Below are 13,798 nucleotides of genomic sequence, written 5' to 3' on the forward strand. Positions count from 1 at the left end.
GGGGCGGGGGGGGAAGAGGCTTGCCAACCACACCTCAAGGGGCTTTCATCTTCGCAGAGTGGGTGGTGTAGGACCTCCTGCCCCCACCGCCCACCCCGCCCTGACAGCCTGTGCTGAACAGATCCGAGCGTCCCGTCCGGGGATCCAGGAGCCATCGAGGGAAGGAGACCCCGCAGGGACTGGGACCCAGGAGTCGGCCCATGTGCCCACCTCGCCCTCCCACCTCACACCTTCAGCTCAGCCCGAGTGCCGGCTTTCATTTTGCTGGAGCGCAGCACACGCACAGGAAAGCGCCTGGGCCACACACGGCCAGCTCGGGGGCGATCACGGCGTGAGCTTCCACGACACCACAACTCACGGCAGGAGACAGGGCACGGAAGCAGGGGGCGGCCAAGGCGGCCGGGGGCTTGCTGGGGGGACAGGGAGGTCACTTGGCTCGCTGGCTGCCCAGGCGGCCCTGCTGGGGGGTGAAGCAGGGACCGACGAGAGGCGCCACACTTCACACCCGCGGGGAGTGGTCAGGGCTGAACTTGTACAGGTACATTATCCAGAGGATGTGGACGGTCATGGAGACCCAGATCCAGACTTCTTCGTAGGGGTCGAAGCGGAAGCCTACGGCCCAGCAGAAGTCCTCCTCCCAGTAGCACCCAGGGCCGGACTTGCCCGCCCTGGGCCCCGGCTGCCTCTGCTTCTTGGAAAAGCCAGGGGTGGCAAGGCCATTGCTTTCAGGGCCACTGTCATCACTGCTAGAGCCCTTGCTCTGAATGATACTGAGGACGGAGAAGGGGATAGTGACGGAGCCCTCGCTGATGGGGACAGGGCCACTGGCATTGGTCCCCGGAAGGGGCTCACGGCCAGTGGTGGCAGGGCCGCTGCCGCCATCCCCCTTCCCTTTGCCTTCAGTGACGCCAGCAGAGGACGCCCCACCTTTGCCCTTGGTGGCGAAGATGAAAGGGAAGGTGAGGGAGCCGTAGATGAGGTCAAAGGGGTCCTCGCCTTCAAGGACCACATTGGTCAAGGAAGAGGGGAAGGTGACGGAGCCCTGCCCGTTGTGCCTGAGGCCGATGATGTAGGTCACTGGCCGCGGGCTGTTTCCATCAGTGACTTCAGTGACGGCACCGCTGCTGCTGAACGCGGGGCCCCAGCCATCGTCTGCATCTCATCTCCATCAGGGTCGGAGACGCAGCCGTGGCCTTTGTAGACAAAGCCTGTCATCTCCTTGGTGCCGCTGAGGACGAGGCCTTTGCCGTGGAACACGGGGACTTTGATGTTCACCGGGAAGCGTTTGCCTTTGGACGTGGCCTTGGAGCTGGTGGGCAGGTAGGGGGAGCCCCTGCCAACAGTGAGCGGCCCGGTGGGGTCGGCCACGGGCCCCTTGTCCTCGCGCACAAGGGAGAAGGGGACAGTGACGATCTCCTCATCCTCTCGCCGAAGAAGTCCCTGCTCTCGGAGAGGGGGTTCTTGATGAAGTCGGCCACGGAGAGGGGGACCATGGTGGAGTTGGGGTGTAGCCCCTGGAGCGGTCCACCATAAGCCTGCAGCCAAGCATGCGCAGCTGTTGGCTGGCGGTGGGGGCGTCCACGTTGCTGCCACCATACAGGGTGAACCTTGCTGGTGCTGGGGCTCTTGACCTCGGGCCCCCAGGCGGGGTCCGGGGGCTTCTGGAAGAAGCAGACCCCCAGGTCGCAGGCGTCGCAGTGCTCGCCGAAGCAGATCTCGGGGCACTGGTCGGAGCCTGGGCCCTCCCCGTAGCACTTCTGCGCGATGAACTGCACCAGCTTGTTGAGGAAGAGCCGCACGCTGAGCAGGCTGACGTGGCAGGCGGCCCCGCCCGCGGGCACAGCCGGCACCGCTGGGCCCAGATGCGCACCTTCACCAGCCCCTGCTGGGCATCCTCGTCCCACTACAGGTGGAAGAGGATGTGCACGTGGGCCGAGGACCAGCCCCACTGGCAGCGGCCACACTGGAGCCTGGGGAGGAGAGAGGGGGTGAGCGGGGCCGGGGTGGCCCTCCCCCGGGCCCAGTGGAATTCATGACCCCAGCCCGTGTGTGCACATCCCTCGCTGCACCCACAACCTGAAAAGCCAAAGCCGGCGCCTTTCATCCATTCGGCACCAAGACGCTCTCAGCGGCAAAGCCGCGACTGAACGCGCAGGGTTGCCTCTGCGCCTGCTGCTGCCGGTCTGTCGCCTGCTGACCTGGGTCTCAGCTGCTCGAGGAGACGCCACCAGGACAGTGAGGAAAGGAAGAGCTTCTGTGATGCCCAGTGAGGGGGCGGGGGGCTGCAGAAAGGACCTGGGGAGCCCACCCCACGGGAGAGAGGCGATGGGGAGGCTGGGGGCGGGCAGAGGAGCGTGAGGAGAGCGGTGAGGGTGCCGCTCCGGAGGCTGAAGGCCCTGTGTCCTTCTGTTTCCAGACTGTCAGGTCACAGGTGAGTGACCCTCTGACCCTCACCGGAACTTCCCCTGATGGTGGGCTTGTCCCCACTGCGCCCCCGCATGCAGCCTCCAGCACACGTGGCCGGGGAGCACCTAGACACGGATGGTGCCCTGGGGACTGAACTTCCTCCTTTGTTAATTAATGAGCGCGTCATGGCTACACGTGGCCAGTGGCTGCACGTGGAGAGGTGGGTCTGCCCTAGTGACCATCCCACCAGCTGGCATTTCTGTCCGTGAAAACAGGAAACCAAGATGTACTCAGGGTCCTCGTCCCACCTGTGTAGAGCGGCTCCTCTGTGGGGCCCGGGTACCCACAGAGTACCGGGTTGGAAGGGGCCCCTCAGATGCGCCGAAGGCTGTTACTTCCTGACACCTGGGAAAGCCGGCATCCCAGCGCACACCTGACTCCAGGGATTTCGGACGCTGGGGAACTGGGGCGGGACTGGTCTGCGAGGCCCCCTCTCCCCTCAGCCCCCTCCCAGCTGGCCCCTGGGGGACCAGGCTGCCTGGCTGGGCAGGGCCCCTGCAGGTCTGGCCCGTCCTGGCTGCTCTGACGGCAGCTGGCATCACGAGGAAGAGCGAGGCTCACGTGGTGACCCATGGTCCCGGGGGCTCGTGACGCGGCCCGCACTCGGCCACAGCCCAGACCGGGGACATCCTCCTTCCTCTGGGGCCCGTACCCCCTTCTTCCATCCCCTCAGGCCTCCCTGCAGTGCAGGGCCGAGCGGCGACCGGGTGCCTGCCCACACCCTGCTCCCGCTGTCAGCGCTGCCACAGAAACGAGGAGATGCTGCAGTGAACAAGCAAAGTCCTCCACGCAGGGGCAGCATCACCACGCCAGCTGCCCCTTGGCAGGGCCCCAACTGGCCTGGCAGTGCCGACACTGCCAGGCAGGGCCTCAGCTGGCCTGTGCTGAAAGGCAATGAACAGACTGCTCCCCCAACACCCCCACTTCCCGGAAGGGAGGAGCAACACCCGACCCACCCACCCACCTGTTGGGTGCCAAGGCCAGGCAGACACACGGACCCCCGCCGCCTTCCTCACCGGCCAGGCCACACCCAGCCTAGCCAGTGGTTAAGTAGCCTCGGCCCCTCCCTCCCAGGACCCCACAGGAGACCCCCCCCCCCCCCGCTCAGCCGCACCTCGAGAGCCCCCGCAGCCGGTACTGGAAACCGCTGCTGTCCAGGTGCCCTGAGGCCAGGTTCTCCTCGGGGACCAGCTCCCAGGTGTCCTGGGGCTTCCTCTTGGCCATCAGCTGGGCCAAGGTGGTGGCCCACACATCCACGCCGTCCATGCTGGCGCTGGGCTCCCCAGTGCGGTCTGAGGGCTGCGCTGGCTACGGTTCCTAGCGAGCGCCCACCCGCCTCCGGCACCGACCAATTGCCGCCTTGACAACCGTCTCGTCTCCATAGCAACCGGATTTGTCTCAGAGAAATGAGAAATAGGCCTTTTTTTCTGACCCTTTTGCGTATTTTTTATTACGCAAGCAGTGGATTTTCATTTTAGGAAAAATCAGAAACATAAAAAGGACAAACTACAATATGATAAAAATCGCCCATAGTCATCATTGTGGTGCTGACATCCACGTATTTTCGGTGCCTATGCACATATACATTTCCATAATTATTTTTCACAAATAGGAAATCTTACTGAACATATTATCCTAAGGCCTGCTTCTTTTACCCACAGCGTAGCATGGACGGTGATGCCCATTCTTCTAAATATCTGATATTTTCCTGTCTGTGGCTGGGGCATGATCTACCTGCCCGGCCTCTGTCCTTGACCACGGTGCTAAGTCTTTGCCATTACAAACAAAGCTTAAGGAACTTTACTGAACATGTATCGTTGCAAATTTTCCCATGACTTTTCTTTTTCTTTCTTTTATTTATTTATTTATTTTTTTGGTGTTTGTTCAGCTGCGCCACGCACGCAGCTTACGGGGTCTTAGTTCCCCGAGCACGGATGGAACCCGCGTCCCCTGCAGTGGAAGCGTGGAGTCCTAACCACTGGAGCGCCAGGGAAGTCCCTCCCAAGTCTTTTCCTTTCTTCATACTTTTTATTGGCTAGAAATGTACATTTACGTAAAAATGCCTTAAAGGTAATGCACAGCTTCACAAATTACTCTGAAGTCTTAGCTCAGGACCTGAAGGAGCCGGCCCCCAAAGCTGTCTGCGTGCCCCATACCCGCCGCCAGCAATCCCCTCCCAGCAGGGGCACCGGCGCTGGGAGCCCTGGCCGCTCCACCCGAGATGCAGCCTGTTTGGGGGCTTTGCGCCTCCCCTGAGAGGAAGCTCCGCCCCGCGTCTTGTGCGCATGCGTCTGGCTCCTGCGCTGTCTGTGGGCCAGCTTCGCCCCCCACCCCCCCAACCCCCGCCCCGTGTGTCCAGTACTTGGTGAAGGTGCGAGGGCGACATGGCTCGAGGAAAGAGCCAGCCGAGGCTGGAGGGTTGAGCAGAGCCGGGAGGGGCCTGAGCCCGGGGCGGTGGGGGGAGGGCTCAAGCGAGCTCCCAGGGGAGGCGGCACCCAGCGCCCTGTCCACTGGGCAGCGTGGCTCCGCCGAGGAGCTGGCCGGCCCAGTGCCACGGAAGCGGGTTTCTCCGTGGGTCCAAGGCTGTGAATCGGCAGCTCATGTTGACGAGAGGAAAAGCTCTGACCAAGTGAAACAGGGACATGGACTGTCGGGACGTTGCTCAGCAGCCAGCAAGTCCCCCAGCGCCACGGCTGGCGGGAAAGGATGCTCCTCCAGGCCGTTCGGCAGCTCCCAGGCCAGAGCGGGCCTCATCCGGAGCACCCCGCCCGGAATGAGGGTCGTGGACCCTGCCCCTGGGCCTCTGGGCAAGCGGCAGTGCCCACAGCAGCGAGCTGCCTGCTCTGTGTCCCCTGCCGAGGGCTACGGCACCTGCCGGGCAGCCGGCTCCAGGTTCAAGAATCACTGCATCCACCCCTGCTGGGAGCGGGCCTTGCGGACCTTTCCTGCAGCCTGTTCATGCCCAGACCCACCTAGAAATTCCAAGGCGCAGACTTAGCACAGCCTTCGCCCCCAGTGAATGCTCTGCCCATGGCCTGTTTACCTCCCTGTGGGCCTCCTCCCTATATCCACCTGTCTCGTGACTCTGCCTCTGTACCCTGCATGCTGAGCAGTTTCTTCTCATTTTTCTCCCAGTTCCTTGATTCTCTCCTCGTCTGTGTCCAGACTACAGCTGATCCTGTCAAGTGACTTGTTCATTTCTCAAACTTCCTTTTGGCTCTCTTTCAACTGGATGACATCTTTCTTCCTTGCAGCTAAGTGTGACAATGAGATAGAACAGGAAATTATTGGAATGTGCTTTGGGGAACGTTCTGTAATATGGGACCAGGTAACCAGGGGAAGTCCAGCTTTTCCCATTCCACTTCCACCTTCTCTGTTCATCAGTGCAGAGGTGATGGCTGGCACTCCTGCAGCCACCTTAGACCATGAGGTGACCTTGCAGATGGAAACCACATGCTGAGACCCTGAATCCTTGAGGGCAGTTGGAGTCACGATACCACTTCAGGGTCGCCTACCTCTGGAGTTCTTCTTCAAGAGAGAAATAAACTTCTAGCAGCCATTTTCTGGGAGTTTTTTGGTTATCACCCAGCCAATCATAGCAATTCTAAGGTCCTGAATTTTGCTGGTCAGTCCGGGGCCATTGTGTGTATGTGGGCACCCATGCTGTCCTGTCACATGCCTGTGCAGGGGGTTGAGGGGATGGCTGTAGCCCTGGCCCAAGGAGCCCCCACCGAGCTCTCCCTCTCTGGTAGTGCCTCCAGGCACAGCGGCCCTGGCTGTGCCTACACCGTGCTGGGTGTGGGCACCCTCGCTCTGCCCAGACTGGACCACAGCCCTGTACACCAGGCCACCCTGCAGGCCTCTCCGCTCCGAGACCACCAACTGTCTCTGACTCTGGGGGAGAGTCTTGGAATCATAACTCACCACCCCCTGCCCTGGAAAATAACCTTTGGGTGATGAGACGGACCCTTTCAAAATGGAAGGAGCTTGTCGCCTCCAACCTTTCTCAGGACCTCCTCAGTCTGGCCCAGAGCCTGATCCAAAGGCCCAGGTGCAGACCCCGGGGAAGTCAGCCTCCACGTACCTCTATCCGTCTGCCCATTTATGTGTTCCCCAAACCCACGAGCCAAGCCCCCTGCAAAAACTACTTACAGGGTCAGCTAACAAATTCTTCAGGCATAAATATCCCCTCCTTTTCCTTTTGACCAGAGAAACGATGGGCGAAGCAAAACGCACACACCACTCCGTACGTGATTCCTGGGTTGTGCGGCGTGTCCTGGAACCACGGGTCCGGCTGTGTGACTGTGCAGCCCGTAGGTGGGGCGGGAGAAGCCCTTCCTCGGAGCCGGTGCGAGGATGCTGGCACCGCTAAGGGCAGGCTCCACGAGCAAGGCTCGCAGCCACGCCCTCTGCCTCTACGCTGCCCTCCACCTTCTAACCTATGACAGCCTCCCCGGGGCACTGATGACCCCAGTCCGGGGTGGGGTATGGGTGGAGAACGGTGTCAGGAAACCAGGTACCATTTCTATACGATCGCCCCCCTGAGGGAGACGCCGAGGCCCCTCTCCCCATGGACACTCTCTGGCCTCCCCCCTCACACTCACTGCCCTGATCGGAGGGCAGGGGCAGCCCTCACACTGGGGGCTTCCAGGTGGAGCATGTGAAAGCAGACCTTCCACAGCCCAGGTGAGACACGAGGACAGTCTCCTGCAGGAGTGTCTGTCACCCTCTTCGCCTGGCTGGCTCCCCTGAAGCCCCTCACTGCGACCCTGGACGAGGGAACTGCCCCATTTGGACCGGGGGTGGGGAGGGGGAGGGTGGCAGAGGCAGGACCGCACAGCAGGGAGGCCTCAAAGCTGGCAGCCAGGTCAGGGTCAAGGGGTCGCTGGGTCCAGCACGAGGCCAGCCGGCTGATTGGCTTTGCTCTGTCAACAGGGCCCCACCTTGTGTGTCTGGACAGGAGAGGTTGAGACAGACAGGCAGACAGACAGACGAGAAGAGAGACTTGGGCAGAAGCGTGGTGCTCAGCTCGTGCTGGGCTCACCTCAGCCCCCCAGACCTCAGCAGAGGGGGTGCAGCTTCAGGAACATGGGCCACTCCCCGAACCCCAGGCCGTGTGGCCCCCCGGGAGGCCCGAGCCCAAGCATGCCGTCGAGGTGTGTGTCCGGGGCCTGCAGGCAGCAGGAGGGGGTCCTGGCCAGCAGCCGGGACAGCAGCCCCCACCCAGCCGGTTCTGTTCCTAAAGGCGCTTCCCGCCATCCCAAGTTCCAGCGTCCAGCCCAGCTGCTGCCGAGCGAGGGGCCGGCACCTCCGCCAGGTCCCGGAAGGAGCCGTGGCATCGGGCAACAGAGGGGACTGACAAGGGACGCAGGCGAGGGGGCACCTTCGGGGTGAGCCGACACAGGCTGGGCAGAGGGGACCCGGCCCTCCAAGTTGAGGACAGCCTGCCCAGAGGGCAGCAGCTCTTGCATGCCCACGGGGGCAGCTACACGTCCACCCAGGTCAGTCTGGCACTGGAGCCCGCGGGGCAGCACCTCAGCTGCCTGGGCGACCAGCCAGCAAGAAGCGTGAATGACACCCAGTGGGATAGGCCAGGGAAGTGTTCACACACGTGTACTACACACACATGAACACACACCCATAAAACACACATACCTATGCACGCACAAACACACCACACACATATACACATATACAAATACCAACCCATGTATAAGCACATGCACACACGGGAACAGGTACCGGTGAACACACACCACACACAAAACACATAAACACATGAACACACACCATACACATACCTGCATATGAATACACACACACGCCTACAAACCTACACACACACATACACATGAACACATACACCCAAACACACCCTTTTGGAAATTTAAAATATAAATTTGCATTTAAACTCCCAACAGCATTCTAGAAAGTTTAGAAATGAGGGGGTAAGAAATCTGGGAACCCACCACCTTAACAAACAAGCCAACTATTATTCTTGTGTACAATAAATGGTGAAAATATTCTGTCCCTATTTTTTAATTTGATTCTTAAATTGGGCAGATAAATTAGGCGCTCTTTTTTAACTTCTGGGAAATGCTTCAGAAACAGGATAGAGCAGAAAGTTTGTATTTGCAATCACTATTAACCATTTCCTGTTCCAACCTCAGACTAGCTGTGAATCCACCGCCCTCCCGGGCTGTGGGGCATCATTTCCACTGTGCTCCTCCTAGTCTGGGTCAGAGGTCACTGACACCACCACCCTCCAGCCCCTCGGAAGCAGTTTCAGGATGATCCTCCCACTTGCTGTGTTTCTCCTGTGAATGGAAACGTCCCTCCGGCTCTGGTGGTGCCTCAGGAGCACGGGAGCCCCCTCTCCCCCACTCTCCCTCCGCTCCTGTCCGGCTGTGCGTGTCACCTCGGCCGGCACACCTGGAAACTCTCGGGCCCCTCTTCTCAAGGTAGAAGGGTGGGTGGCCCGAGTAGGGAAATTTCCCCAGGCTCCTAAGAGCTAGACCCTGCGTCCTCAGTGCCCGCTTTGCTGAGAACCTTCTGGGCCGTTGGCTTCCTTCACTGCTGGTCCCTGGGCTTCTGCAGTTGGTCGGGCAGGAAGCAGCCGGCAGCCTGATGGACTGGGTAGAGGTGGGGTGCCCCGCAGACACAGAACACACACCCCGCGGCACCTTGCACCCAGCCAGCCACGGATCCCAGGACCAAAGCTGCTGCTCACCCAGGCCCTGCACATGGGATCCTCCCAGCGGGACCACCCCAAACTAGATCCACCCAGTGCACCTCAGCGGAGAAGAGCCAAGTGTGCCACCTGCCACGGAGCACATGCGGGCACAGCGACGATCCCAGTGGAGACAAACGCATGCGTGGACCACTGTCCATGGGATCGTGCGGCATGAGAGACCCACCCCGCGGGCCACTGCCGGGCCATCCCACTGTGTGCTTTGTGGAGACAAAAGTATATGCTGGAGGATGGACCAGTGGATGCAGGGTGAGAGCAGAAGGGAGATGGGTGTGGCTCAGAGAGGCACAGGGTGTCCCGTGGTGACGGACCTTGGCATCATCTCAGAGGGCTGGATGCCAGGGCTGTCACAGGGCTACATCGTACAGCACTAAACACACACAAGTCAGTGAACTAAAACAAGGCCCTCTGCAATCCTCTGCTGGGCCGTACCCATGGCAGCATCCTGGTTGTAATAGCAGATGGCAGTTGTGCAAAATGTTATCACAGAGAGAGACTCGGCCCCACGTGCAGAGCCAGCTCTGTTATCCTCACAACTGGGAGCACACCCGCAATCACCTCAATGACAACGACACACAGCTGTCGTCACTGGAAAGCCCACTGAACTGGGGGTCCCCTGTTGGCTCTGATGAACCCCGTCCAGCGCCTGGTCATGTGAGAGGGTAATAGGTGGGACCAGGGGAACGGAGGCCCTGGCTGGGACCCCGGCTGGAATCTCCCAAACCTGAAGGGGTGAAATAAGGACGCAGGACAGAGAGGACAGGGCCAAACATCAGGGGACACAGAAAGGAGACAGATGGAGCCCTGACCTTCCCTCTTCCCTCCATCCAGGGAGCCTATTCTGTCCCTAATGAAGGATGGTGAGGGAGGGGGACAGGTGGGCACAGTGTGTGGGGTGGGCACGGTGTGTGTGGTGGGCACAGTCTGTGTGGGGGGGACGGTGTGTGTGTGGGGGGGACGGTGTGTGTGTGGTGTGACAGCATGTGTTTGGATGGGGGTGTTTGGGGGAGAGTGAGCTGATAAGCACGGGGGAGCTGACTTTGGGGGCCAGCACCCCGGAGGCTCTGGGGCTCCTACCCCATCCCTCACTTGCCTGCGTCCCTCCCTGGCTCTGACCCAGTTGCTCTGCTGGTCCTGCCGACCCCAGGCCATGTGCACCCCCTCCCCACCTCCACAGTCTCTGGGCCCCTTTCAGCCTCCTGAGTCTGGGTCCCCCCCCGCCAGCCCACAGTCCCAGGGGTGTCAGCGGGGCAGGGGTTAAGAGGCTGGAGGGAGGGGAAAATCAGGAGGGGAGAGGAAGGAAAGGGGGGGAGAGGAAGGGAATGGGGGGAGAGGAAGGGAATGGGGGGAGAGGAAGGGAATGGGGGGAGAGGAAGAGAATGGGGGGAGAGGAAGGGAATGGGGGGAGAGGAAAGGAAGGGGGGAGAGGAAGGGAAGTGGGGAGAGGAAGGGAAGGGGGGAGGAAGGGAATGGGGAGAGAGGACGGGAATGGGGGTGAGAGGAAGAGAAGAGGGGAGAGGAAGGGAAGGGGGAGAGGAAGGGAAGTGGGGAGAGGAAGGGAAGGGGGGAGAAGAAGGGAAGAGGGGGAGAGGAAGGGAAAGCGGGGGAGGAAGGGAAGGGGGGGAGAGGAAGGGAAGAGGGGAGAGGAAGGGAAGGGGAGAGGAAGGGAAGAGGGGAGAGGAAGGGAAGGGGGGAGAGGAAGAGAATGGGGGGAGAGGAAGGGAAGAGGGGGAGAGGAAGGGAAGGGGGGAGGAAGGGAATGGGGAGAGAGGAAGGGAATGAGGGTGAGAGGAAGAGAAGAGGGGAGAGGAAAGGAAGGGGGAGAGGAAGGGAAGTGGAGAGAGGAAGGGAAGGGGGAGAGGAAGGGAAGGGGGGAGAGGAAGAGAATGGGGGGAGAGGAAGGGAAGGAGGGAGAGGAAGGGAAGTGGGGAGAGGAAGGGAAGGGGGGAGGAAGGGAATGGGGAGAGAGGAAGGGAATGGGGGTGAGAGGAAGAGAAGAGGGGAGAGGAAGGGAAGGGGGAGAGGAAGGGAAGTGGGGAGAGGAATGGAAGGGGGAGAGGAAGGGAAGGGGGGAGAGGAAGGGAAGGGGGGAGAGGAAGGGAATGGGGGGAGAGGAAGAGAAGGGGGGAGAGGAAAGGAAGGGGGGAGAGGAAGGGAAGTGGGGAGAGGAAGGGAAGGGGGGAGAGGAAGGGAAGAGGGGGAGAGGAAGGGAAGGGGGGAGGAAGGGAATGGGGAGAGAGGAAGGGAATGGGGGTGAGAGGAAGGGAAGAGGGGAGAGGAAGAGAAGAGGGGAGAGGAAGGGAAGGGGGGAGAGGAAGGGAAGGGGGAGAGGAAGGGAAGGGGGAAGAGGAAGGGAAGAGGGGGAGAGGAAGGGAATGGGGGGAGAGGAAGGGAAGGGGGAGAGGAAGGGAAGTGGGGAGAGGAAGGGAAGGGGGAAGAGGAAGGGAAGAGGGGGAGAGGAAGGGAATGGGGGGAGAGGAAGGGAAGGGGGAGAAGAAGGGAAGGGGGGAGAGGAAGAGAATGGGGGGAGAGGAAGGGAATGGGGAGGAGAGGAAGGGAAGGGGGGAGAGGAAGAGAATGGGGGGGAGAGGAAGGGAAGGGGGAGAGGAAGGGAAGGGGGGAGAGGAAGAGTTGGGGGGAGAGGAAGGGAATGGGGAGGAGAGGAAGGGAAAGCGGGAGAGGAAGGGAAGGGGGGGAGAGGAAGGGAAGAGGGGAGAGGAAGGGAAGGGGAGAGGAAGGGAAGAGGGAGAGGAAGGGAAGGGGGAGAGGAAGGGAAGAGGGGGAGAGGAAGGGAAGGGGGGAGGAAGGGAATGGGGAGAGAGGAAGGGAATGGGGGTGAGAGGAAGGGAAGAGGGGAGAGGAAGAGAAGAGGGGAGAGGAAGGGAAGGGGGGAGAGGAAGGGAAGGGGGGAGAGGAAGGGAAGGGGGAAGAGGAAGGGAAGAGGGGGAGAGGAAGGGAATGGGGGGAGAGGAAGGAAAGGGGGGAGAGGAAGGGAAGTGGGGAGAGGAAGGGAAGGGGGAAGAGGAAGGGAAGAGGGGGAGAGGAGGGAATGGGGGGAGAGGAAGGGTAGGGGGAGAAGAAGGAAGGGGGGAGAGGAAGAGAATGGGGGGAGAGGAAGGGAATGGGGAGGAGAGGAAGGGAAGGGGGGAGAGGAAGAGAATGGGAGGGAGAGGAAGGGAAGGGGGAGAGGAAGGGAAGGGGGAGAGGAAGGGAAGGGGGGAGAGGAAGAGTTGGGGGGAGAGGAAGGGAATGGGGAGGAGAGGAAGGGAAAGCGGGAGAGGAAGGAAGGGGGGGAGAGGAAGGGAAGGGGGGAGAGGAAGAGAATGGGGGGGAGAGGAAGGGAAGGGGGAGAGGAAAGGAATGGGGGGGAGAGGAAGGGAAGGGGGGGAGAGGAAGGGAATGGAGGGGAGAGGAAGGGAATGGGGGGAGAGGAAGGGAATGGAGGGGAGAGGAAGGGAAGGGGGGGAGAGGAAGGGAAGGGGGGAGAGGAAGGGAAGGGGAGGGGAAGGGAAGGGGAGAGGAAGGGAAGAGGGGAGAGGAAGGGAAGGGGGGAGAGGAAGGGAATGCAGGGGAGAGGAAGGGAATGGGGGGAGAGGAAGGGAAGGGGGGAGAGGAAGGGAAGGGGAGGGGAAGGGAAGCGGAGAGGAAGGGAAGAGGGGAGAGGAAGGGAAGGGGGAGAGGAAGGGAAGGGGGAGAGGAAAGGAATGGGGGGAGAGGAAGGGAAGGGGGGAGAGGAAGGGAATGGGGGGAGAGGAAGAGAATGGGGGAGAGGAAAGGAAGGGGGGAGAGGAAGGGAAGTGGGGAGAGGAAGGGAAGGGGGGAGAGGAAGGGAAAGGGGGAGAAGAAGGGAAGGGGGGAGAGGAAGAGAATGGGGGGAGAGGAAGGGAATGGGGAGGAGAGGAAGGGAAGGGGGAGAGGAAGAGAATGGGAGGAGAGGAAGGGAAGGGGGGAGAGGAAGAGAATGGGGGAGAGGAAGGGAAGGGGGGAGAAGAAGGGAAGGGGGGAGAGGAAGAGAATGGGGGAGAGGAAGGGAATGGGGGGAGAGGAAGGGAATGGGGAGGAGAGGAAGGGAAGGGGGAGAGGAAGGGAAGGGGGAGAGGAAGAGAATGGGGGGAGAGGAAGGGAATGGGGAGGAGAGGAAGGGAATGGGGAGGAGAGGAAGGGAAGGGGGGAGAGGAAGAGAATGGGGGGGAGAGGAAGGGAAGGGGGAGAGGAAGGGAAGGGGGGAGAGGAAGAGAATGGGGGGAGAGGAAGGGAATGGGGAGGAGAGGAAGGGAAGGGGGGAGAGGAAGGGAAGGGGGGAGAGGAAGGGAAGAGGGGAGAGGAAGGGAAGAGGGAGAAGGGGGAGGGACAGAGGGTGAGGGAGGGAGGTGGGCGGGTGAGGAAGGGCCTGCATCGCCCTTTGTGGACACAGTCTGAGCTCTCGCAGATGGAACTGAGGTGAGGGGTAGTGAGGAGACCCCCCCCCAGGGTCGGACAACACCTTCCAGCTCAGAGCACACCCCCACCCTCCAGCCCAGCCTCGTCCAGCCCTGGTCCTCAGAGGAGAGCTGAGTCCCCCAGAACAGAGCCTCAGGGCCC

The 13,798-nt window shown here is 61.2% G+C and overlaps 1 protein-coding gene across 1 annotated transcript; it reads right to left on the reverse strand.

Annotated features, from left to right (window-relative positions):
* Positions 1-323: 323 nt before the first annotated feature.
* Positions 324-3,741, reverse strand: RTP5 (receptor transporter protein 5 (putative)). Its single transcript, XM_060151198.1, is given in 7 exon segments — positions 324-1,158; positions 1,161-1,419; positions 1,422-1,501; positions 1,504-1,613; positions 1,615-1,834; positions 1,837-1,970; positions 3,581-3,741. Coding segments are annotated over 7 exon segments (1,614 nt in total). The 5' UTR covers positions 3,733-3,741; the 3' UTR covers positions 324-499.
* Positions 3,742-13,798: the final 10,057 nt, after the last annotated feature.

This window comes from Lagenorhynchus albirostris, chromosome 6 (genome assembly GCF_949774975.1).
Source record: "Lagenorhynchus albirostris chromosome 6, mLagAlb1.1, whole genome shotgun sequence".
NCBI classification, from domain to species: domain Eukaryota; kingdom Metazoa; phylum Chordata; class Mammalia; order Artiodactyla; family Delphinidae; genus Lagenorhynchus; species Lagenorhynchus albirostris.